This window comes from Zootoca vivipara, chromosome 8, assembly GCF_963506605.1.
Source record: "Zootoca vivipara chromosome 8, rZooViv1.1, whole genome shotgun sequence".
In the NCBI taxonomy this organism is placed as follows: domain Eukaryota; kingdom Metazoa; phylum Chordata; class Lepidosauria; order Squamata; family Lacertidae; genus Zootoca; species Zootoca vivipara.
Window position 1 is genome coordinate 14,917,973 of NC_083283.1, and position 24,357 is coordinate 14,942,329.

At 47.8% G+C, this 24,357-nt stretch overlaps 1 protein-coding gene across 1 annotated transcript in view; it reads right to left on the reverse strand.

Moving 5' to 3' along the window:
* COLEC10 (collectin subfamily member 10) overlaps positions 1-23,897 on the reverse strand; it is a 25,281-nt gene extending 1,384 nt beyond the window's left edge. The window contains exons 1-5 of the mRNA XM_035125985.2: positions 23,589-23,897; positions 14,019-14,090; positions 10,476-10,547; positions 6,935-6,988; positions 20-115 (exon numbers count right to left, since the gene is read on the reverse strand). Of these exons, the coding sequence (XP_034981876.2) occupies positions 20-115; positions 6,935-6,988; positions 10,476-10,547; positions 14,019-14,090; positions 23,589-23,727 (433 nt within the window). The 5' untranslated portion in view covers positions 23,728-23,897. The remainder of the gene's footprint in view (positions 1-19; positions 116-6,934; positions 6,989-10,475; positions 10,548-14,018; positions 14,091-23,588) is intronic.
* Positions 23,898-24,357: the final 460 nt, after the last annotated feature.

Below are 24,357 nucleotides of genomic sequence, written 5' to 3' on the forward strand. Positions count from 1 at the left end.
CCAAGGAAATTAAACATACCATTTTTCACAAACTTGATGGAACTCTTGAGCCGAGCAACGTTGATGTCCAGTTGTCCAACGACTTTGCGATATTTCCCACAGTCACAGACAGCACCTAACCCCATGCAGGTATATAATCAAATAGGCTACCCAAAGCATCAAAGTGGGCAAGCTTTACATAGCCGTTTAAAACAAATATACATATGATAAAGTCAGGAAGGACCTGGGTGTGGTCTGATGCCACACACAACTCCTGGGAAGGAGTTTTCCCCATGCAAGCTGCTCTGAAGGTTCCCACAACCCATTTGGCTTAGTCAGTTTGGGGTTGCAAGGGTAATGGCAGGGGTAAAGCCCCTGTTTCATGACTGGAAGGCCTTGTGGTGATTTCCACCATGGAATTGCATCAACCATTTGCAGCACACAAAGCATGGAAAAAGGTAAAGGACCCCTGAAGGGATGCGGGTGGTGCTGTGGGTTAAACCACGGAGCTTAGGGCTTGCCAATCAGAAGGTCGGCAGTTCAAATCCCCGTGACGGGGTGAGCTCCCGTTGCTCGGTTCCTGCTCCTGCCAACCTAGCAGTGCAAAAGCATGTCAAAAGTGCAAGTAGATAAATAGGTACCGCTACAGCAGGAAGGTAAATGGCGTTTCCGTGTGCTGCTCTGGTTCACCAGAAGTGGCTTAGTCATGCTGGCCACATGACCCGGAAGCTGTACGCCGGCTCCCTCGGCCAATAAAGCGAGATGAGCACCGCAACCCCAGAGTCGTCCACAACTGGACCTAATAGTCAGGGGTCCCTTTACCTTTAAATTTCAGTGTGGAGTTTCCTTTGTATGGTGAATGTGCACCTTTTTACCTCATCCTTTGACACCTGAAAGTCATGTTTTTTTGTATCCAGACTCATCTTGTGATTGCAAATTGTTTTAAACTCTTTTTAATATTGCGTTTTTAATTTGCTGCAGCCCAATCTGGGACCTTATGGTGAAGGGCAGCTAAGAAATTGAAATAATTGTTATAATGCTTATAAGTGTGTTCAGTCAAATGCACACGGAAGCCCCCTTTTTGTTTAACACTGGAAGTCAGGGGTAGAATGTGCAATGGGACAATTTGGACGTAACAATCCTGGCTTAACCGGCCATTGCTTCTTAATTCAGGAATGAGCATCATGCTGGGAATGAGCTGCGATGAGGCTCCAGCTAACATATCCACACTCTTCTCTTTTACCCACCAGGACGGGATCAGAAGCTCTTGCTTCCAGTTTTAAACAACTCATGGTTCCACATTTTGTCAAGGGACTATGGTTTGTTTAAACTCTAGTGAGTGAGCAAGCTAGACTCAGACACCAAGGAAGCCCTGTTCAGGTGCTCAATCTGAAATTTGAAGGGCCCTGAAGGAATGTGCAGGACTAGCTCTGCCCCTTTGGTGACACTGTCCTGAGGCTTACACATGATTGGGCGAGTCTGAAGGAGGCTACCATCACCGCAGAGTTATCGCACAAACCCTGATTGGCCAGAATTCCTGCCCCCATGTTGGAAACTGCTGCCCCTTTCAGACTCTGCAAATGACACACTGGATTGGGAATACTTCTAGTGTACTTGATGTCATTGGGAGGCTCAGAATTAATCTCACATGTCCCAATGGGCCTCTTTGCATGTTCGGAAGTGAAAGCCCGAAGAGGGCTAGTTTGATTCTGGTTTGTTCTCACGTTTGGACGTAACAGGAAACCATGGCTTCTGTAACAGCAGCAGCGGAATCTTCCACTCTCCTCTGATATGTGAAGGGGACCTGGAGCATGTTCACATAATGGAAACCATGCTTTCTCATTATATATGAACCAGGCCTCTGACTTGAAACACGGCAGAACTTTTAACATGGGCCTGACTCCCACAGCCGCCCAGCGGCGTTAGTCAATGTTTTGGCAAAAGCATGTTTATTGCCACTGTGTGTCCTCTGTCTTTTATAGGTTTCAACGTGATTATTTTACAGTCATGTTTCTAATGCAAGCTGCCTCAAGCTCTTGTGGGAGTAGGGAGGATAAAAATAATTTTTTTGTGGGCTGGGAAAATAGGCAAGCTGTTACGGAGGAAAATGCAGAAAGCGCCTTTGCTTTTCTGCCACCTGCAATCTCAACCTGTGTTCTGCTGACTTCCGCTGCTGTGTCTGCTAGGTGAGGCTACAGGAGAACAAGTAATTTCTTTTTTGGGGGGACAGGGCTTTTCAAGCACTGTTACTGACCACACGCTAGAGCAGCTGTGAGGAACCTTTGCCCCGCCAGATGTTGCTGCTGAACTACAACTCCCATCAGGCTGAGCAAGCATGGCCAATGGCCAGGGATGATGGGGAGTTGCAGTTCACGTCAGCAACATCTCGGAGTGGACAAAGGTTCCCCACTCTTCCTCTGCAACAGTGTTTCCCAAACTTGCGTCTCCAGCACTATAATTCTCATCATCCCTAGCTAGCAAGTAATGGATGACGGGAATTGTAGTCCAAAAGCAACTGGAGCCCCAAGATTGGGAAACAGTACTGTAGAGTTTTTGGTACTGACGACTCTTTGGTAACTGTCCTCTCTTGCAGCACACTACCAAGGAGTGTGGTGGAGTCTCCTTCTTTGGAGGTCTTTAAGCAGAGGCTTGACAGGCATATTTCAAGAATGCTTTGATGGCGTTTCCTGCTTGGCAGGGGGTTGGACTGGATGGCCCTTGTGGTCTCTTCCAACTCTAGGGTTCTATGATTCTATGTTTTGTCTAGTGGGCTTCTGCCATCTTGCAGCTTGGGCCTATTAGCATACTGTAATTTCAAGTACACACAACTTATCACAGCCATGCATTCGGAATGAATGCTTGTTGCAAAATGCTGAGGGCCGTTTTGCTGGACTGCTTTAGTCCTCAGCATGTGGACTGGACTGCTGGACTGGCAAGAAGCACCCAAAATATTCAACCTTGCAAACTGGCCTTGGATTCTGTTTGGGCCTGGCAAAAAAAGGCCAAAACGAAAACACCCCGGCAACCCTGTACTCCTGAACTCATTCTAATTCCCCTGTTGAAAGGAGAGGGATTAGAGTTACATTATGCAAGATCTTTCCTTTGTTTGCATAGTACTTTCTCTGCTTTAGCGAGAATGTCAGTATGTGCTTTAAAAAATAATTTGGTGCCCTTAAGAAGGAAAAAAACTGGATTTAGAACAGAAAAGCCCTTGTGTGACAACAAAAAAGAGTTATGTTTTTCTTTAACAAAAGTTTTCAGTGTGTTAAGATAACAGAAATCAGGACTTAATGTGTGCCAGGTTTTAATGTTGCATCACTGACCTGGGGTTTTGTATATAACTATTTATTTATTTGTTTGTTTATTTATTTATATATTTATTTATTTATTTTCTCTCTCCCCTTTTTCTCCACAATGGAACTCCAGGCACTGAATTATTGGTGGTGCCCTCACTGGCTGCTGCCTGGTGATTGCTGAGCCACGACGGGGCCTTATTGGTGGTGGGTTTGTTTGTGGAATGCTCTTCCCGGTGAAGTGTGTCTACTTCCCTCATTAAAACCCAGAAGGGATTCAAACACAACCCTGTTCAACCCAGGCATTTAATGGCGGAAATATGCTGTCCCCAGCAGCCATAATATTATTAGCTGCGAGGGTGCGTGGCTGTTTTTAAAACGCTTTCGGACATTAATGCTTTTAAATGCTATTCATCGTTTGACTGCTTTGCTGTTTGCTGCCCTGGGAGGAAAGGAGTAATAGAAATTGAATAACTAATATTTAGTCGGACCCATAGGAGCCAACTCCAGGGGGCCGAAGAGGTCTTCGCCCTCCCCCCAAAGTTGATGGGCACCGCCATTCAAATGTTGTGGGTGCTCTGCGTCATGTGATCGATTATGCAGGGTGGGGCATACCTGCCCCCCCCGTTATTTTATTTAAGTCGGCACTCCTGTTTGGACCCAGACTTGCTAAACTTGGGCCAAAGTCCTCTCCACTCACTTTCCATTCAAAGTAGAGAAGGGTGTGTGTGAGTGACCCCCTACTGTTGTCACTGCCTCCGACACCCTCTGACCTTTACCCCTGACACCCCCCCCAAGGGTCTGCAAAGGAACACCTAATCCTACAAATGCACACCGTGCCCCCTTGCAGACCATCATCTCTTTGTGCAAATGTCAAGGAACAGGGCTTGTGTGGTGTCAGGGGTGTTGGTCACAGATACGTTGCACGTTTGGTAGGTAAAAGGTAAAGGACGCCTGGATGGTTAAGTCCAGTCAAAGGCATGGGCGTAGGCAGGGGGCAGGGGGGCAGTTGCCCCCCCCCAGAAGCAAAGGCTGAGGTGCGGAGGAGGCAGCCACAGGCTCGCGCTCCCCGCGCGCCTATGGAGCTTCGTGCCGGGAGCGGGAGCCTGGGGCCGCCTCCTCAGAACAGCTGGGAGGCGCGGAGGAGGCAGCCACAGGCTCGCGCTCCCCGCGCACCTCCAGAGCTTAGCCCTGCCCACATTCCCACTGTGGCCCCTCCCCTCCCGTGCCTTGGCCCCGCCCCTTGCCCCCCAATTTTGATCCTGGGTACGCCCCTGGTCAAAGGCGACTATGGGGTTGCGCCGCTCATCTTGCTTTCAGGCCGAGGGGGCCGAGGGAGCTGGCGTTTGTCCACAGACAGCTTTCCAGATCATGCGGCCAGCATGACTCAACCGCTTCTGGCACAACAGGACACTGTGACAGAAACCAGAGCACACGGAAATGCCATTTACCTTTTCCACTGCAGTGGTACCTACTTATCTACTCACACCGGTGTGCTTTCGAACTGCTAGGTTGGCAGGAGCTGGGACAGAGCAACGGGAGCTCACCCCCTTGTGAGGATTCGAACCGCCGACCTTCTGATTGGCAAGCCCAAGAGGCTCAGTGGTTTAAACCACAGCACCACCCATTTCCCTGGTTGGATAATACCTCCATGGGCATCATGAGAGGGAGATTACTGTTGTGTGCATGACCTGCTTGGTTGGCCAATGTGAGACCAGGATGCTGGAATGGATAGGCCAATGGCCTGGCTCTTCTTATGTTCTCATGATGCTGGGCAGACTTCTGGTCTGATCTATCAGGCCTCTTCTTATGTTTTCAGATCAGTGTACAACACAATGCACACAATGTGCATGGTGCAGCATAGACAGCACAACAGATCGGGAAGCCTCGCCCTTTCCATGATTTTCGTTTGAACTCACCCATCCCACCTTGACTGGTAATAGAGAGATAATAATACTCATCTGCTTCTCTGGACTATCAAAGGATTAGAAGAGAGCACTTTACGTGGAGTGGTTTGAACATTTAAACGCACCATTGAATGGCTAAGTATTATAACACACTCAGTCGAGTGCAGCATCCTCACAAGCTACATAATGCCATCGTTGTTATAGAACCTGAAAACTTGCGACTGAACTTGTAACCCTCTCGATGCAGATGGACCACAACTCCTAAACCCTCCCAAGTTCCCCAATTTTCCTGGGACAGCCTGGAATTGCAAAAGCCACCCAAGTTTCTGATTTGATCCCGGAATGTCCCTATTTCCCCTTCCAGTTCTGACGCTGCCGAGCTTGGAGAGGAGAAGGGGCTGGCGCTTGCCCTGAGCGGTGGCGAGGGAGCATCCCTGTCAGGATTTACAATCTCCCTCTCACACCAAGACACGGCAGGCTGGTGGTTGTATAACTTTCAGATTCATTTGGTATTTACACAGTAGTTCAGTCAGAGCACACAGCTCAGTCTTCCTCACTAGATGGGTCAGTTGAGCGCACTGGAGGGTGGACTCTTTTCCAACAGGATATACGCCATTGGCCACTCTGCCCATCCTCCTAGTACGAGGCAACTCAGGAGCATATTGTACAGTTTGCCCCTCTTCCCCTGAGAGCGTGTCTCAGAGCCGAGGCCCCTGTGCCTGCCTTACGCTTTCCTGAAAATTTATGGCCTGCATTCCAGGACGGGAGGGGCTCGCTCACTCTCCGCATGAAGAAAGCAAGCCTCCATCTCTTTCTGCCCGCCACCCCTCTTGGTCCTCAGAGCCCTCGCTGTCACTCTGGGAAGGAACGTTCCAATCCCATTGCCTCTCCCTGGCCATTGCCGCTGCCACATCCCTTGGGCAACTTGCAGAAGTTTCTAGAGAGTGGGCAAGGAGGAGGAGGAGAGGCTGTAGCCATTGAGGCCCAGCCCTACGACTATGAGGACCAGGCAGAGGGCAGGGCTGCCCTGGGCAGGAAGAAAGGGGAAGCAGAGTTGTTATGTACTGAGCTGAATCATAGAACAATAGGATCCAGAATCAGCAGTCTGATTGGTCCGCAGGAGCCACCCAATCCAACTCCAGGTGGAAGTGAATCCGCAGCCTGATTGGCCTGCAGGAGCAGCCAATCAGGCGGCTGGCAGAAGTGAATCCGCAACCTGATTGGCCTGCAGGAACAGCCAATCAGGCTGCTAGCAGAAGTCAATCCACAAACTGATTGGCCCACAGGTGTAGCCCTGAAGTAGCCAATCACGCAAAGCCCATTGTGTAAATAATGTATATAAGCAGATGATTTTGGGAAAAGGGCATTGTTCTCTTCTTCTCCTTGATGACTAAGAGCTGAATAAAGAGCATGAAATTCACTCTCGACTCCGAGTATATTTCAAGAGTGGAGCGCAAGGAGTCTTGGTTTTATTTTAAAATGCTTTGTGTGTCCGCGGCTGATATTGTCTCTTTCTAAAGTTTATTTGTTGGGGTGTATTTTTCAGTTGTGGGGAGTGAGAAGTGTCTCTATTTTCATCTGAGGAATGCTGGAGGGTATGAACTCTCATAATCTCTGACCATTGGCCAGGCTTACTGGGCTGATGGAAGCTGGGTAGCCACATCCGGAGAGTCACAGGTTCTCCATGCTTGCTTTACACGCACCTATGGAATCGCTGCCCGCAGACAGGGAAGCCAAAACGAAATCAAAACGTACCTGCTTTGCCCTTTCCTCCAGATACACCAGATAACCCCTTCAGTCCTTTGTCACCTGATTAAAGGGAAAAAACACAGGAAGTACACATAAGAAAACAGAACTGCTCTGTTGAGTAACGTTCGCTGAGTGGGTCTGAGAGATGGACAGGGCTAATAATAATCACAATAATTTATTACTTGCACCCCACCCATCTGATTGGGTTGCCCCTGCCACTCTGGGAGGCTTCCAACGTAATAAAAACACAGCAAAACGTCAAACATTAAAAGCTTTCCCGATACAGGGCTAAGCGGAGGTGCCAACTTAAACAGGTCTGCATGGAATACGGTAGCTCTCTCGGGCTTTTGTTTTAGTGGACAAAGCTGTGAGCTTTTAATAGCTGACCCATTAAAAGTTCAGAGGCTTCTTGGCTGGATGGTGCCTGGTATTGCCTTCCTGCATGGGTAAGCAGCAAGTCATGGAGGCAGATAATAGTTTTTCGAAGAGTTGATGGGGGTATTGTGAGAGAATCACAATTGCTTGTGATGTGCACACAAACATCCATTTCTTGGGATCTCGCTATAGTTGCCAACTGAAGAGTTCTGAAGCACCCCGATCCAAACCTGACATGTTGCTAAATGTGTCATGATTGCAAACCACACCTGTGTTTCTTAAAATATTAATAGCAGGCACTAGTGGGAAGGAGGGTTGTTGTTTTTTTTGCTGGATCCTCAGTGTGTGAGATGGGGAGATTTCCCCCCCCCCTTGTTGCAACCTCAGGGGGAAAATAATAATCCTCCCCCAGTTGTTATTAGCCCCAGGGTGGAAATTTCCCACTTGCCCAATAGGGGTATCCATTTATTTATTTGGCATTTATTTAATGTATTTTGAACCTGCCTTTCATCAGAACTGATCTCAGGGCACAGTACAATGGCATTATGCTTTTATTTATTTTTTTAAAGATACCTTAAATCTCATTAAAATGATTACAAACCTGAAATCTGTGAAGTGCAAAAAAGGTAAAAACAGCTGTAATTAAAATCAGATTTTTTTCCCCTAAAAAAACAAACAAAAAACCAGCACCCTTACAAATCCTTGCAAACTACAAACAGGCATCATTCATTCCTGAAACTACCAATCTATAAATGCCTGGGCGAACTAATAGGCTTTCCGCTTGGTGCTGTTGACATGAAAGAAGATTTAAGTGCCAAGCAGTGTACCTCTAAAGGCATCCCCCAAGGAAGATGGCACCACAGATGCACAGCTGTTCTGTAGGACAGGGTTTCCCAACAAAATTTTCTCGAGGACCCCTCATCGAGCCGCTATTGTGACAAGGACCCCCATTAATTCCTAATCCTAAAATTAAAAAGTGAGAGCCAAATTAAGAGTCTTTTTATATTTTATATTTATACGTTTTTTTACAGTTCTTCCTCTTCATCTGTAGGCCTTTGTCGTTTTAACGAACCACTTTTTAACCAACGGTCCATTTTTAACTACGCGAACTGTAGCTTCCGCGAAAAACAACGCTTTGTTTACAAACACTACTGTTTTGCAAAGAGGCAGCTCATGCCGGGGAGGAGGGAGGGGAATGGAGAAGACAGGGTACCTGCGCAGTAGCGCACAAATGAAGCCGACGCGCGCAAAGCATCTTGGGGAGGTGAGCGTTAGTAGAATGCGCGCGTTGCCTCTTTGCGTAGTGTTTGTAAAGCACCACCTAACGGCATACAGCAGAACTACTGCCTCTATCTAATTCTAGTTTTGCGCTAGACTCTGCTCATGCAGGAAGCGGCCAAAACAAAAAATCTGTTATCATACGAAATATATTTCATATATTTTTTATTCTAATAGCATCTTGCGGACCCCTTTGGCATAGCTCGCGGACCCCTGGGGGTCCCCGGACCACCTGTTGGGAACCACTGCTGTAGGAAAATGGCCCCCACCCCAGGGCATACTATTAATTTTTTAAGAAAGACAGATGTGGTTTGTTGTACCTGCTTAGGGGCACGTTTGGTTTGTCTCTAACATGGGGATTGTCAGTGTGGTGCATGGTGGCAGGAGGAAGCTCAGTGGCACCTCCTATTGTGCCTGTGAAAGCTTTCTGTAAATATTCTCTCACAAATTCACAGTGCATGAGAATCTTCCTGCTCATTTCTTGCCTGTAAAGGGCAAGCAAGGAGGCACACAAATCTGGTATGTGTTATAAGAATTTTAAGGTCTCAGATATAGAATAAATATCCATAAATGCACACATATCTAAATATATGAACCATGTGTCTGGAATAGTAGGGGGGAGCAATCCTGGAGCCATTTTGACCTCAAATATTCTTCTGCAGTAAGGGAGGCAATTGGGGAAAGGCTTCCCATTGTCTTTTTGCTTGCAAATCCTGTCTTTAAGGGCGTATTTGTCTTTGAATAGGTTGAGCCTGTGATCTTTGAATAGGGTGAGCCTGTGATCTGGATTTGGGAACTAAAGTATTAATCATCACAGAAGAATGACCAGGTTGCCCAGGTGATGCAGTCAGGTATCCTGGCAGGCGGGATTTCTGCTGTAGACCTCCTCGTTCTGTGATGTATGTAGGATGTTTTGGGGGGTGATCTTGCCCTACAGGGTGGACAATTTCAAAAGTTGATCAGGGTTCTCCTTCCTCCTGCATGTGTTGAGTGGGGACCCTGTTGCAACAGTTCCTTGAAAAAAGATCAGTCTTACTAGCCACTTTGCTTCTCGATATACTCTGGTTGGCCTCTGTTATTTTCTCCTACCTATAGGGAACCCACTTAAGGACTCTATAGGGGGTCTGGAATATCCCATAAGGGAAAGAGGGCAGAACACATGGAAAATGACAAAGTTCAGAAAACAACAGGAGAACATTTCCCTCTCTTGGGACATGCCACTGGTGGCTCTAAAGTTACCACTCTCCAAGAGAAGAACTTCAGAGGAATACTGTACTTCAGCTTCAGTGTGCTGAACAGGCATTGTTAGCTAGTTTGATTCTATAAATTTATGATTCAGCTGATACCAAGAGTTTCTCTCTGACCACACGTATTAAATTAGCACACTAAAGCTAGCAAAGGGTGTGTTATTGTCAATCACTGGTGTCGTGAATGGTCACTGTGTGCTTGACCATTGCATAGAAATTTCAAAGAAATGAATAAATGAATTCATATAATATATATTAACAAGGTTGTAGAAATTCTTTGCTTTATCAGGGGACATACCCCATTCTATCAAGTTTTGGATTTGTTTTATTTTTTTATTGTGCAGTTCCTCAACAACGTCTAGGTGTTGGGACTCCTTACCAAAACTAGGGAACTTTGTACTGGGAAACTTCAGCTATGGTTAGCTGCTTCTGTAGCGAATGCATTTTCGAAAACTTTTAGGCAACCCTGGTAAATCTCAGGTCTACTCTGCCGGTCATGGGTTGAAGGCATAAGACTTCCTTTTTTGTTGTTGTTGCTTTGGCAATAAAAGCCATCTGTTTAATTTGGGATGCGTAAATAGCAGATGTTTCACATTTTGCTCTGTGCCATCACGACACATTCCCAAAAGTATTAAAGGCAAACCTACCCTTTCTGCCAATCGGTCCAATTTTACCCATGATTCCTTGGTCACCAATATCGCCAACCGGTCCTTTGTCTCCTGCAAAGGAATACAGTGACAAGTCCCCATTTTATTCATTCTCACACCATTTTCATATGACCTTATGTAGCTAGATGACCCTACCACCTTCTTCCGAGAGGACTGCTGTTCTTGTTAATAGCCCTGTGACAGGCAGAAATTCAACAGGGCAAATCTTTCCCCAGTGCGGTGATGGGGAAGATTTCCCTTGTTACATTTCTGATTGTCACTCAGCGGCCCTTTAAGGGGTGGTGGGTGGCAACAACACCACTTTTTTAAAAAAGAAGTGGGGACATTTAGTTTCCTTCAGCAAGCCAAGGCTTCAGCCATGAGCTGCAGCCATCTGTAGAGCTGAAGCTGTGAACATTCATGCTTTCCCCTGTTTTCCAGCCGAACAGTAGGTTTCCCATATGCTCTGAGAGCCCAATTCAACAGAGGGACTGTCTTTGATTCACCGGCACTGGAGGTTCTGTGCCGACTGGCAGCAGATGGCTCTGCACACCCGCCGCCGGCACTCTAGCAGAAGAAACAGTATGAAATTTCAAAGCTTATTTGCCAAACTAAAAGTTCCCAATTGAGGAGCCCGGAGGCATCTTTTTTTGTTGTTGTTACGTTTTTGTTTCATAAAGCTTTTTTTCCCCCCAAGGACGATGCTGAAACCAGAATGTGACAGTCTTAATCCGCAAGCCCCTTTAGGAATGTAATTCTCAGTGCTTACTCATTACCAGCAGCAACATGGTTGCCATAATGATGATGCTCAGGTTTTATTTTGTGTGTGCCTGTGTGTAAAAGGAGTATTGCCAATGGGTGGCGTTGATGGGTGGCGTTCGTGGTCCAAAAAGCATCTCGACGACACCAAGTTGGGAAGGCTGTTATTCATGCCTCCTCGGAAGCAAACCTCATTGCGGTTAAAAGAGTCTTGTGCCACCCTTTGCAAAAACTGGATAAGTGTGAATTTCAAAGGATGGCTGTGTTTCTCTTTATGTATGGGGGAGGAGGAATATCTTAATGGAGGGATGGTTGCCCCGCCCCATGGCAGCTCTATGTCTTTTTAAAATATACTTTAGACCCCATGTGCGCTACACTTTAAAGCAGTATCATGCCACTTTAAACAGTCATGGCTCCTCCCCTGCAAGAATCCTGGGAACTGTATTTTGTTCAGGGCGCTGGGAGCTGTTACATCTCTACTCCCCCCTTCATAATTCCCAGGGTTTCCTGAGAGGAGGGATTGATTGCTAAATCACTCTGGGAACTATTGCTCTGTGGGACCGGGGGGGGGTGTAGGGGTCTCCTCACAACTCTAAGTACCTTTAACAAACTACAGTTCCCAGAATTTGGGGTGGGGGGAAGACAAGACTGCTTAAGAGCTGTATGATACTGCTTTAAACATATAGTGCAGATAAGGCCTTAGTTTGGCACCAAGTAATTTCACAACACATGAGAGGAATGTCCCAGCGCCTTCCTTCAGCATCTCCTAAAGCTGTAAACCACGTGAATAAATGGAGCAGCCCTGTTTTTGTAGAGGCGGCAATTTAGGTTCTTTTAAGAGCCAATAAATGTGTATGGCAGACAGCCTATCTCCCCACCCCCAACCCCACGTCAGATCCCATTTTTGCAATATGAAGCAGCGTCGCACCAGAGAGTGTTTTATTATAGCTGCGTATTGAACGTGTTTCGGTCGTAAAACCCTATTGATCAAAAACCTGAAGCGTTTAGGCCATTATAAATGTGTGGACAGAATTTATACGGCCATTATTTGCGCCCAACTAGCTGCCTGAAGTACGAAGCAATTTTGCCACGAAATTTCTCTCTGAAGCCCACTGCCAGCTTGTGGAGCTGGCATGGGGGGCCATTGGTACAATAAACGGCCTGTTTAGCGCCTTGTGCTCTTTTGTCACTTTTTGCCCTATTTTATCCAAGGTGAAACTTCCCAATAGCTCAAACTGTGGCACCTCCTCCCTACACCTTGATGTGTTATGTATTTGATGGGTGCTCCCTTTCTGCACCCACCGTGGGGCATCCCAGCCTGTGGCCAGCTGCTTCCTCTAAACAAGCTGCTTCCTCATCCTGGTGTCCTTCAGATGTTGCTGGCCCAGTGGTGTAGCGTGGATTGCCATTGTCCGGGGCAATGTGAGTATTGCCACCCCCCCCCCCGAGATCAACAGCTTCATCTACAGAACCAGAATCAGCCTCCCAGAGATTCTGGTGTGGCGGGGACTCTCCCTCTCCCTCTCCCCTTGGCACAAACTTGTCCTCCTGTTCCATGTTGTCATTGGCACTGTCAGCAGTGGCAAGGGGGTGACAGCATGGGCCAGGGCTTCTCAATACTACCTGATGATAGGGTGGAAGGAAGTGCCAATAGCTTGGCAACCTACCCGAGTGGCAATCACAGCACCCCATGAGTGTCAAGCACAGCAGAGAGTAGGATGAGGGATTGGTTGGGAGCGGGTATCTTTTTAAAGCCCAAATCCGTTCCTCAGTCCGCCCATGTAAACATTGGGACACCGTGCAACGGGATACCATGACGGGAGCCAGAGCATACACAAACACTGTTTATCTTCCCATCACAGCCTATTTATCTACTTGCACTGGCGTGCTTTTGAACTGCTAGCTCGGCAGCAGGGACAGAGCAATGGGATCTCACCCCATCGCAGGGATTCGAACCGCCGACCTTCTGATCAGCAAGCCCTAGGCTCTGTGGATTAACCCACAGCGCCACCCGCGTCCCTCAGTATAGTCTAGACGTGCTTTATTTACTTGTGAACCAGTATGTGTGTTTTAGTAATTGCTACAGCAAACAATTAGCATGCAAACTTGTTCGGGAAACATGAATTTTAAAGCGGAGGGAGAGAACAGATTGAAATCCATTGTTGAAATTGTTTGTGTATGTGCAGTGGTGGGAGAGAGTTCAATGAAGGCACCATGATGGTGAAGGCTGCTCTCAGGTGTGAGTGGGAGCCTGCAAGCCTCGGTAGGACCATTCAGTTTGGCCGATGAGGCTGTTCTCCACAAACCCTGCCTACCTGCCCCACACCCAACTGACATCAGATGTGGGACAGGTACAGCCATGGCGGCAAGGGAACACCTGGGAGGCTTGAAGTGTGCTTGGTTGTTCCTCAACAATCAGGGCTTGCTTTTGGTGCTGAATTTGAGCAACTCACCCACTGAAGGAGGCCACAGATAGTTAAAAGCCAAATGGCAGGTGTAAAAGAAATGTTTTTGCTGGTGCATAATGAAAGCAATGAGGGTGCCAGGTTTGGGGAGAGCATTCCACAAGCAGGGAGCCACCGCTGAAAAGTCCCGTTCTGGTGTTGCATCCTAATGCACACAGAAAAGGGCCTCAGATGATGATTGCAGGGTCAGAGTTTATTCTTTTTTCCATTAATCCAGAGGCATTACTGAGCACTTGTGAGGGCATTCCAAAGACGGGATGAATATGGGAAGGTGGAGGGGGCCCAAGACATTTCCAGGGCACAGCAAATGTACCTTTACCTTTGGATCCCGTGGGGCCGAGTTTCCCATGCTTGCCCATTTCTCCTTGGTCTCCCTTTTTGCCTCCATCTCCTTCAAAAACAAACACACAGGGTGAGTTGGCAGAGGGGGAGAAAACAGACACTATGGTACAAGTCACAATGCAGGTTAGGAATGAGTATCCTGACCTCATTTTGAAAGGAGAGGCTGCAGAGGAGCCACTGGCCTGTGGGCCAAGTGCTCACCTGCCCCTCACCTGATGTCAGGTGTGAGACAGCTAAAGGCATGGCTGCAAAGGAAACAATCAGACGCCTTAGAGTGCTGTCTTAATTCTTGTACACCAGCATACTGTTTAAGGTAGAGGACCAGGGCAAACAGAGGAGGTGGCAACCCTGCTGGCAGTGTGTTAGCCACGATGTTATTGTCATCAAAAGAAAAAAGACTAAATCATGACCACCTTGAATTGATTTTTGTGTCCATCGAAAACTATCCTTTCCAAAGAACATTCTCTCAACACAGAGTTTGAAGATGTACCAAGAGTTGACTCTTGCTGCCCTCTCGTGGCCTCTTTTGTTGGTCCAAAACTCACCCATTTCCTTTTTCTAGAGATGTGTAAAATTATCCGTTGAAATCCTCCACCCAGGGGTAGATCTATTATGAAACTAACAAAGTTTAAGCTTCAGGGCCCCTGATCTCAGAGGGGGCCCATAAGTGACTTTAATCTGCCTACAGCTTGACCTCGCCCCCAAAGGCACAGTCCTCCGTTGTCTCATGAGACCAACAGATGCCAACAACAACACTAGACCCAGTTTGAGTCGCAATGAATCGAGGGATTAATTTTTGTCGTTGTCTATATTTCAACATTCCCAAAGCTTGAGAGTCAGTAGCACAGATGTTGGAAAGGTGTGGTGATCTGTCGTGGAACAATCCCATTGAAGAAGATAACAGTGGTTACCCAGGCCTCGTTGCTGGTTGTGAAGGGGTCCTCATAGAATTGTGGAGTTGGTAGGGACCGTGAGGGTCATCTAGTCAACATGACAGTTCAAGCTTCAGGGCCCCTCAAATGTAGGTCTGCCACTGCCTCCACCCACTTTGCTGGCAGAGATTGATAGCAGGAAAGCAATAGAACTTCATTTCTCCAGGTGCATAATAAATTCTCCCAACGATTTCTGAGAGCAACTGCACTGCCAAGAGGCACACACACACATACCCCGCTCATCTCAACCAGTGGCGTACCCAGGATCAAAACTGGGGGGGGGGCAAGCCATGGTCGTTCAGGGGCGGGGCCAAGGCATGGGAGGGGAGGGGACACAAAGTGGGAATGTGGGCGGGGTTACAGGGCCAGCGGGCCCGACGACTCGGCGGCTGCTGCCGCCACCGCTAAATGAACCCCCTAAACTCTCTCACACGAAATTCCCCTGCTCTGAAAACACTGCTCCCATCCATTTACGGCCTAACCACCCCCCTGAAAAACCCCTTTGGGCCCTGCTTTCCCTCCTCCAGGTCCCCCCAAAGCCTTTCCAGTTCCCACCCTATATATCTGGGATGTGGAAGGGGCTCAGGGGTCTGCTAGTCCTGGGGGGCCATCCCCCATGGCCTGGAAGGATACCGGGGACCCCCCCACCAAGCTGAGACCCTCAAAGAAGAAGAAGAAGCTGCCACCGCCGCCTCCCCATCACGAGGGAGCAAAAGATGGGAAAGGTGGGGTGGCGCAGCGCAGGCGAGCGAGCCCCCCCCCAGCTGCGACTCTACAGCGGCAGCAGAGGCTCCCCCGCCCTCAACGCCCCTCTCTCGGCTGGGGGGGCGCATTGGAAAGAAGGAAACAGCAGCCAATGCCCGGAGAGGGCAATGCACGCAGGGGGAGCGGAGAGCTGTGCCGCACCCCAAGGCAGCTCCTTTCCTATTGCCCGGGGTGGGGGTCGGCGAGGAAGGGTCGCAGCCACTGGGCTACTCCTGCCACCGGCAATCCGGCGCAAATGCCCCCACGCAGCTTCCTTTCAGCAGCTGCGACCACCGCCTTTGGGCGCCGCCCCCACTCCTCCTTTGCGGGCTTCTGCTGCTTCTGCCCGCTGAGGCTGAACTGGCTCCTGTTGGTGCACTTCCTCTCCCGGCCCAGGAGGAGTCTCAGTAGCAACTCCTAAGTAGCAGGGGGGTAGATGGGGGTGCGGAGGGGGGAAGGGGGTGATTCCCAGCCCACGGCGCCGACGATCGCAGTGCAGCCTACTGGGAGGCAGAGCACAGCAGCGGCAGCAACCAATGCAGCGAGCCGTGTCTCCTTCGCTTGCCAGCCAACCTATCTTAGGAAGGATAGGTTGCCGCCCGGCAGGGCTTTCCATTGGGAGGCGCGAAGGCTTTAGTGGGTGGGGATTGGTACAGATGTAGGCAGGGCAGGCTGAGAGGAGGAGCCGCCGCCGAGGAGCCGTGGCACCAGCAGCGTTTCCTCCCCCCTCCCCCCTCCCCTGTCAACAAGCGGGGCGCCGGGTATTTGCTTCCCTAGTCGGGCCCGCGGTTTGGCCTTCTAGGGGGGGCAGCTGCCCCTCCCTGCCCCATGCTGGGTACGCCCATGATCTCAACGCCAGTATGCTACTGAATAGCATTTCCTGGGGTAGGAGGGACAGCAACATTAAGGGAGTACTGTTGCCTTTATGCCTTTGGCGAACCCAAGGCACAGAGGCTGCACAGATCAGCTGTGGAGAGAGGCCACCTTCTTGTGCTGTGTACCTGTAGAATCATAGAATCCTAGAGTTGGAAGAGACCACAAGGGCCATCCAGTCCAACCCCCTGCCAAGCAGGAAACACCATCAGAGCATTCTTGACATATGTCTGTCAAGCCTCTGCTTAAAGACCTCCAAAGAAGGAGACTCCACCACACTCCTTGGCAGCAAGTTCCACTGTCGAACAGCTCTTACTGTCAGGAAGTTCTGCCTAATGTTTAGGTGGAATCTTCTTTCTTGTAGCTGGAATCCATTGCTCCGTGTCCGCTTCTCTGGAGCAGCAGAAAACAACCTTTCACCCTCTTCTATATGACATCCTTTTATATATACTAAACATATATATGCTAAACATACCCAGCTCCCTTTTGTGCTCTACCAAGACTCCTAGATCCTTTTCACATGTACTGCTCTCAAGCCAGGTGTCACCCATCCTGTATTTGTGTCTTTCATTTTTTATTTTTTATTTTGCCCAAGTGTAGTACTTTACATTTCTCCCTGTTAAAATTCATCTTGTTTGCTTTGGCCCAGTTGTCTAATCTGTTCAGGTCATTTTGCAGTGTGATCCTGTCCTCTGGGGTATTAGCCACCCCTCCCAATTTGGTGTCATCTGCAAACTTGCTCAGGATGCCCTCAAGCCCATCATCCAAGTCACTGATAAAGATGTTGAATAAGACTGGGCTCCTGATCCAGTTGACACTGCTATGAAGGTCCATATTTTTATTTTTATTGATGCATTCAAGACATTTTTGTCAATTATGTTTGACCCCGCCTTAAACCCTGTACAGTAGCCCCCTCTTCGTCCTATAGTTCAGATGGGAAAAGAGGGTTAAGACAGCTGTAATTTTGGTTTGGCTCATGTATATTATTTCTTTGAAATTGTCAGAATAGAAATATCATTTCAAAACGATGATGGGTAGGAACATATCAGGGAAGCTGCCTTACACCATCAGACCGCTGGTCCACCCCTCCCAATTTGGTGTCATCTGTGTGTGTGATCAAGCCAAAAAAAGGTTAGCCTTCATTACCTGCTCTTGGGGCTTCTGTAGTTGGAGAGAGACCCAGGCCGAAGCCACAAAGATCACCAGTGTGACTTTGGGCTTCCACTCTTTCTCTCTCAGCCTAACCTACCGACCTCACAGGATTGTTATGAAGATAAAGTGCAGGGAGGGTGGGACTTCTGCACCTTGCACCTGCACCAGAGGGTCTCAAGCTATCATCTGTAGAACATAGGTGGCCTGATAGTCCCATTCAGGTGGCACATGGAAGGGTAGTCAAAGAGTTGAGAATAACCTGTACCTCTGAAGTTGATTTTGCTTTTTTCTGACTAAAAAAAGTTGATTTCACAGGCATCCTTGTTACAAGACGACTGTTATTAAAATATGAGTAGGAAGCTGCCTTATCAGAGCGTTGGTTGATCTAGCCTGGACGGTGTTGACTACACTGTCTGGCAGAGACTCTCCAGGGTTTCAGACCAAGGAATATTCCCAGCTCTACAAAGCAATACGAAAGATTGCACCCGGGACCTTCTGTGTGCAAGCCATATGCTCTTCCACTGCAGGTTGCAGAACGTGGATTTTCTCGTTGCAGAATTTGGCACGGAATTCGGATTTTTAATTAAATATTATTTAATTATTACTTTCAGCACGGAGAACACAAAGGTCAGAAGAGACGGGAGTGATGACAGAGACCACAGGAACAAGAGTCCGGCCAGCCTCGAGGATGTGGCGTGAGGTCCTTCTGCACTTCCAACAGGGAGCTCAGAACATGGCAAACTCCGCTTCAGACTGAGCTCGCCCTTTTCCAGAAGCAGAGCTGTGCAAGTGCCACTATTAGGTCTGGAAGATGGTCAGCAGCCGCAGCGGTGACCACAAGAAGCAGGGCTTGGAGGCACTGACTGATGTCAAGGAGTTTATAATTGACATTTGTCAAAATAATGAAAGGGGAGCGTTCCAAAACACACCACACAGCTGCAGGGTGAACTCCTATTATTCCCCTTCAAATTGCCTTCCATTCCAGTTACCGAACGCATAGGACCCAATTCAGGTTCCTTTGAAGTTCTCAGCAACCAGCCCATCAACCTTGGCTGAGGGCATCCATTCCTTTTCTTTTTGATGCGGTGAACCAATCGTGCAATTACTTCAATATGTTTTCGGAGTCACACCTCTCCTACATCCTCAGGAGGGTTCGACGAGGACACAGCATGTGGCAGTTTGGATAGTGCTTGAAACAACAACACAACTCCTCCAACATGTTCTAGGGGTGCTGCTGTGCTGCAAAGAGTCATGAGGCACCATTAAAAATGGAGGAAGATATTGTGATGAATATGCTTTGGGTGGTGCCATGCATTTGTCAAAAGGGGGCTCTGGCTTGTGAAATAAATTGATTATATTCTTTTGAAGATGCCGTATGAATGTAAGAAAAGCCCTTCTGGATGAGACCAAAAGCCCATCTTGTCCAGCATCCTGTTTTACACAATGGGTGATTGTTTATTCCATTAGATGATGACGACGACGATGATGATTTTATTTTACTTGTACATCACTCAACTGACTGGGTTGTCCCAGCCACTCTGGGTGGATTTCAACTTATATAAAAGCAGAATAAAACATGAGACATTAAAAAAACTTCCCTGTACAGGGCTGCCTCCAGGTGTCTTCTAAAAGTTGTATAGTTCTTTATCTCCTTGATATCTGATGGGAGGGCATTCTACAGGGAGGGCACCACTACCGAGAAGGCCCTCTCCCTGGTTGCCTGTAACTTCATTTCACGCAGGGTACATCTGTGGTTCCTCTGTTGTCTCCCATCCAAGCGCTGCCCATACACAAACCTGTTTATCTTTAAGAAGGTGGTGGTCTTATTTGCAGAAGGTCCCAGGTTCAATCCCCGGCATCTTCAGGTAAACCTGGGAGAAACTCCTTGCCTGAAAATCATGAAGAGCCGCTGCCTGTCAGTGCGGACAATACTGAGCTAGATGGACCAAGGTATAAAGCATCATCATTGGGTGGGACCAGGCTACCTGAAGGACCACTGCACTTTATGTAACCCTGTGTGAGAACCGAGACCTTCCACCGAGGCCCTTTTCATGGTACCTTCAGCTATTGGTAACCCAACAACACACAAGAGGTCCTTGCGGAGGAAGAGTGAGATATAAATAATTTCGAATGAATAAATACATACATAATAACAGCTGAACTGGATGAGATGTGGGACTGGTTCATCATGTTACATGAGAAGCAGCGGTGGATATTAGGGAGAGGAGCCGGGTCATAAGCTCAGTGGCAGAGTGTTGTCATGATGGAGGCAGAGGAACAGTGAGAGGAAGCAGTTGGGGAACCAGCAATGGAAAGAGATCATTGAGTGAAATCAGGGAAGCAAGAAGGGATGAAAGGGTTAACCCACCCTCCTGCAGCTGCTTTTAGGTGAAAAAAAAACGAGACCTGGATCTCTTCTGGCTTGATCCTTAATGTGTTAATAATCTCCCAAGTACTTCTCAGTGAACGCATAGCTGCCAAGTTTTCCCTTTTCTCGTGAGCAAGCCTATTCAGCATAATGGAATTTCCCTTAAAAAAAGGGAGAACTTGGCAGCTATGAGTAAACGAAGTACAATTCTTCACTCATTTCTTCATCCTCATAGCATTTCTGAGACTCAGGCTAAGACAATAGGGGGGGTCACTGGACCCCCAGTGGCCTGCAAGCTTCATTCAGGTGCTCTGCAGCATACCTGCATTAAATACCCGAGCTTCCTTTATGACTAATGTACAAAAAGACACAGCAAATCAGGGGAACCCACCTTATTAGAGTCTCGGTCATTTTATTTCTTTGATAAAGAATGAAATCATTTTACAATTATTGTATGAGCCTGGAAAAAAGGCTGCATAGGCAAAGGTTGGTCTTGCTTGCAGGGGCTGTTGATATTAAGGCCTGCAGTACAGGTATCTCTTGTGGCCACCTGGGGGCAGCCTTGAATATCTATTAAGCAAGGGGGTTTCATCAGTCCATTTTATTAGGCACTTTTTAATTGAGGAGAGTCCTATTTGATTCAGTGCTGCTGACTGCCAGGTTAGTGTGCTTAGGACAGCAGCCTGAGCTATTTGCTCTTATCAAGGGCTGACTTTTAAAGCCAGAGCGGGCCACTGAGATTATCAGGAGTAATCCTTGCAGTGTATTTTTAGCCTGAGACTTTTATCACAACTTTTTAAACTTCTGTATGAACACACAGAACTGAGGAGGAGGTGCGCCTTGTTTAGCAGCTTGCATGGTGCTTTGCAGAATAAAAACGTAAGCAAAAGGGGTAGGTCCCCTGCCCCAAGGAGCTTACAATCAGAAACTGGTGGGGAAGGTGTGAGCTCCCCTTGGGGCGGCGTGGAACCTGGAGCATTTATGGAAAATGGGAAGGAAATTCTAGTCTTGGTATTGTATCTCGGTCTTTACAAAACTGTTCGGTTGCATTTATGTTGCATTTATGTATACACTTAAAGGTAAAGGTAAAGGGACCCCTGACCATTAGGTCCAGTCGTGACCGACTCTGGGGTTGCACGCTCATCTCGCATTATTGGCCAAGGGAGCCGGCGTATAGCTTCCAGGTCATGTGGCCAGCATGACAAAGCCGCTTCTGGCAAACCAGAGCAGCACATGGAAACGCCGTTTACCTTCCCGCTGTAGCGCTTCCTATTTATCTACTTGCATTTTGACGTGCTTTCGAACTGCTAGATTGGCAGGAGATGTATACACTTACTGGATACTGTATACACTTACTGTATACACTTACTGGATTTTAAAATGCGAAGCGGTTTAAAAATGTGATTCAATAAGCAAATAAATAAACAAAGGTATGAGGGTTCCATGTGTACCACAGTGAGACGGACTAAGGGAGCGCTCCTACTCACGAGGAGTTGGCGTTAAGCAAGTAAGCTGGGATAAAGTTGTGCCAGATCCAAACCCCCATTCATGAGCAAGGCTGCTGCTGGCTGAGCGGTTCCAAGCTTCTCAGAGCAAAAACAAGTCCTGCCTATAAAAACACCCTATTTGCCAGGTCATGTGACTGAGCTGAACAGAGTTAAGATCCTGCATAAGCCCCCCTGCTTGGTTTTGATACTGACCTATTCCCAGAACGCTTCTTTTTTTGCCAAGATGGCAAAGCTGTGCTGGTGTATCTGTGGGACTGCTCTTCCTATTCAGAAATTTCTCCTCTTCTTGTTCAACTGAAAACTACCCCTTAGATTTAACCCTGCCCTGTGAGGCAACAGTGAGCACATGTCTTTGCCCTCTTATTTTTTTATCTGCACGACGGCCTTGTGAGGTAGGCCAAGCTGGGGCAGACTGATTCATGGGGTTCCCCAACAAGCAGCGTAGCTGGGCAGGGATTTCCAACCTCGATGTTTCAAATGCTAACCAAGCAGCTACAGCCAGCACTCTGCTTCACTAGCTTTTTTTTTTTGCGGTGGAATCATAATCATACGGTAGAACACTGCTGGAACTGAGGCGATGTGGGAAAGAGAATAGTTGTCTCCTCCAATTGGGTTGGAGGAGACTTTTGAGAGTCCCATGGACTGCAAGAAGATCAAACCTCTCCATTCTGAAGGAAATCAGCCCTGAGTGCTCACTGGAAGGACAGATTGTGAAGCTGAGGCTCCAATACTTTGACCACCTCATGAGAAGAGAAGACTTCCTGGAAAAGACCCTGATGTTGGGAAAGATTGAGGGTACAAGGAGAAGGGGACGACAGAGGACGAGATGGCTGGACAGTGTTCTCAAAGCTACGAACATGAGTTTGACCAAACTGCGGGAGGCAGTGCAAAACAGGAGTGCCTGGTGTGCTATGGTCCATGGGGTCACGAAGAGTCGGACATGACTAAACAACTAAACAACAACAACCAATTGGGTTGGCAAGATAACGAACTACGGACCCCGGAATTTCGGGTCCCCTGCAAACCTGTGCCAAAGTTTTGCTGTTGTTTTGCAGAGAAAAAAACCCCATGTTTCACAGAACCCCACAAACTGGGTAATTGATACATCAAACACAGGGTTTGTAGTTAACACCATCAGTGTCCAAATCACTCCAAACCAGTGCCAGCAGTTTTGCAGCAAAAAGCCCATGTTTTGCAGCACACCACAAACAGAATTAACTGCCACTCAAACCAGGGGCATAGCATAGCACTGGCTTTAATTCAAGTTAAAATATTTCCAACTAATTTCCCCCTGGAGGGGGCGGGGAGGTGCTTAACACTTTATAACCCAAACAAACACTACAGTACATATATCTTCTGCTCCATTATGATTTACAGTACTTTACTTTTCCCCAATCAGATGCTTAGATCAGGGATGGGGAACTTTTGTCCCTCCAGATATTGCTGGACTCCAACTCCCATCAGCCCCAGCTAGCATGACCAGTAATCTGGGATGGTGGGAGTTGTAGTCAAGCGAGAAAACAAAACAAGACCGGAGGGCCACCTGCTTCCCACCTCTGGTTTACATAATAAAACACTCTGGTTAAGCGTTGTGATTTGTGCAACTGACATTTGAATTATTCTTCCACAACAGGCATTGTCTATCAGATTAAAATGAAAATAAGTCTCCCGCCCGCTCTGTGAAGGATTGCCAACTGACTAGCAAAATTCCTGGGCACCTTCAGCGGCACTAAATCTGATGCACCAAAATATAAGCTCTCACTATGATTAGCTGCAGAAGCCTGCAAGGTCTTCTGCTCTTAAAGGCGCAGTTGCAGAAGCAGCCAAAAAGTTGGCAACCTTACTTCCCCAATCCTGTGTAACACAAGAGCTGGGGGAGAATAATAAGCCATGTGTTCGTTTCCCTTGAAACACACACTACTGTGTCCCCTTCAGCAATAGCAAAGATGTTTCGCACACAGAAGGCTCACCTTTCGGTCCTGGTAAAATGGTATGGGTGGAGCAGATCTCCGTCGCTGACCGGTTGTCGTCATCCAAACCAAAAATCTGCACTAGGAGGACAAGAAAAAGCAACAGGGAGGTTTCGTGTTTCCAAAGTTGGTTCTTCATGCTGCTCGCCGTTCAGCTCCACAGGAAATGCCCTTCCTCGTTCCAGCCTTAATAATTGCTAAAATAAGATTTCCCATATAACTCTGGAAAGCAAGCTCAATTGAAGATCCCACTTGATTAGAGCTAAATAGAGAAAGGCCATCAAGAGGCCCTGTGTGTGTGTGTGTGTGTGTGTGTGTGTGTGTGTGTGTGTGTGTGTGAGTTTTAGCATACACTGTGCAATATAGCAGTGACAGTTGTTTATTAAAGTTTATCTCTTGGCTGTGAAATAATTAAGTGCACTGGCCGGAGGAGATGTCTTGAATGCACAAGCCAGCCTCTGTATTTGCCTGCTGGAATCTGAGAGCTGATTTCTTCTGTTCATCAGAGAAATATAATAGAAAAGGCATTAAGGCAGCCGTTCTAAACACACTGCCTGGATAGTAATCCCTGTTGGAGATAATGGGACTCCAGTATGTGTAAACACACCTGCACTGTAAGGCTGACACGGCCGTCTCTACCATTGGACAGAAAGAGATGTGGGCACTTCAGGGGAAAAAGATGCTGGGGAGTCAGGGAGCAGAATGAGGTGTTGGAGGACAGAGCTGCCTATGCCATTGCCTGCTAAGGTGACCTGCTCCTCTTTAGTGC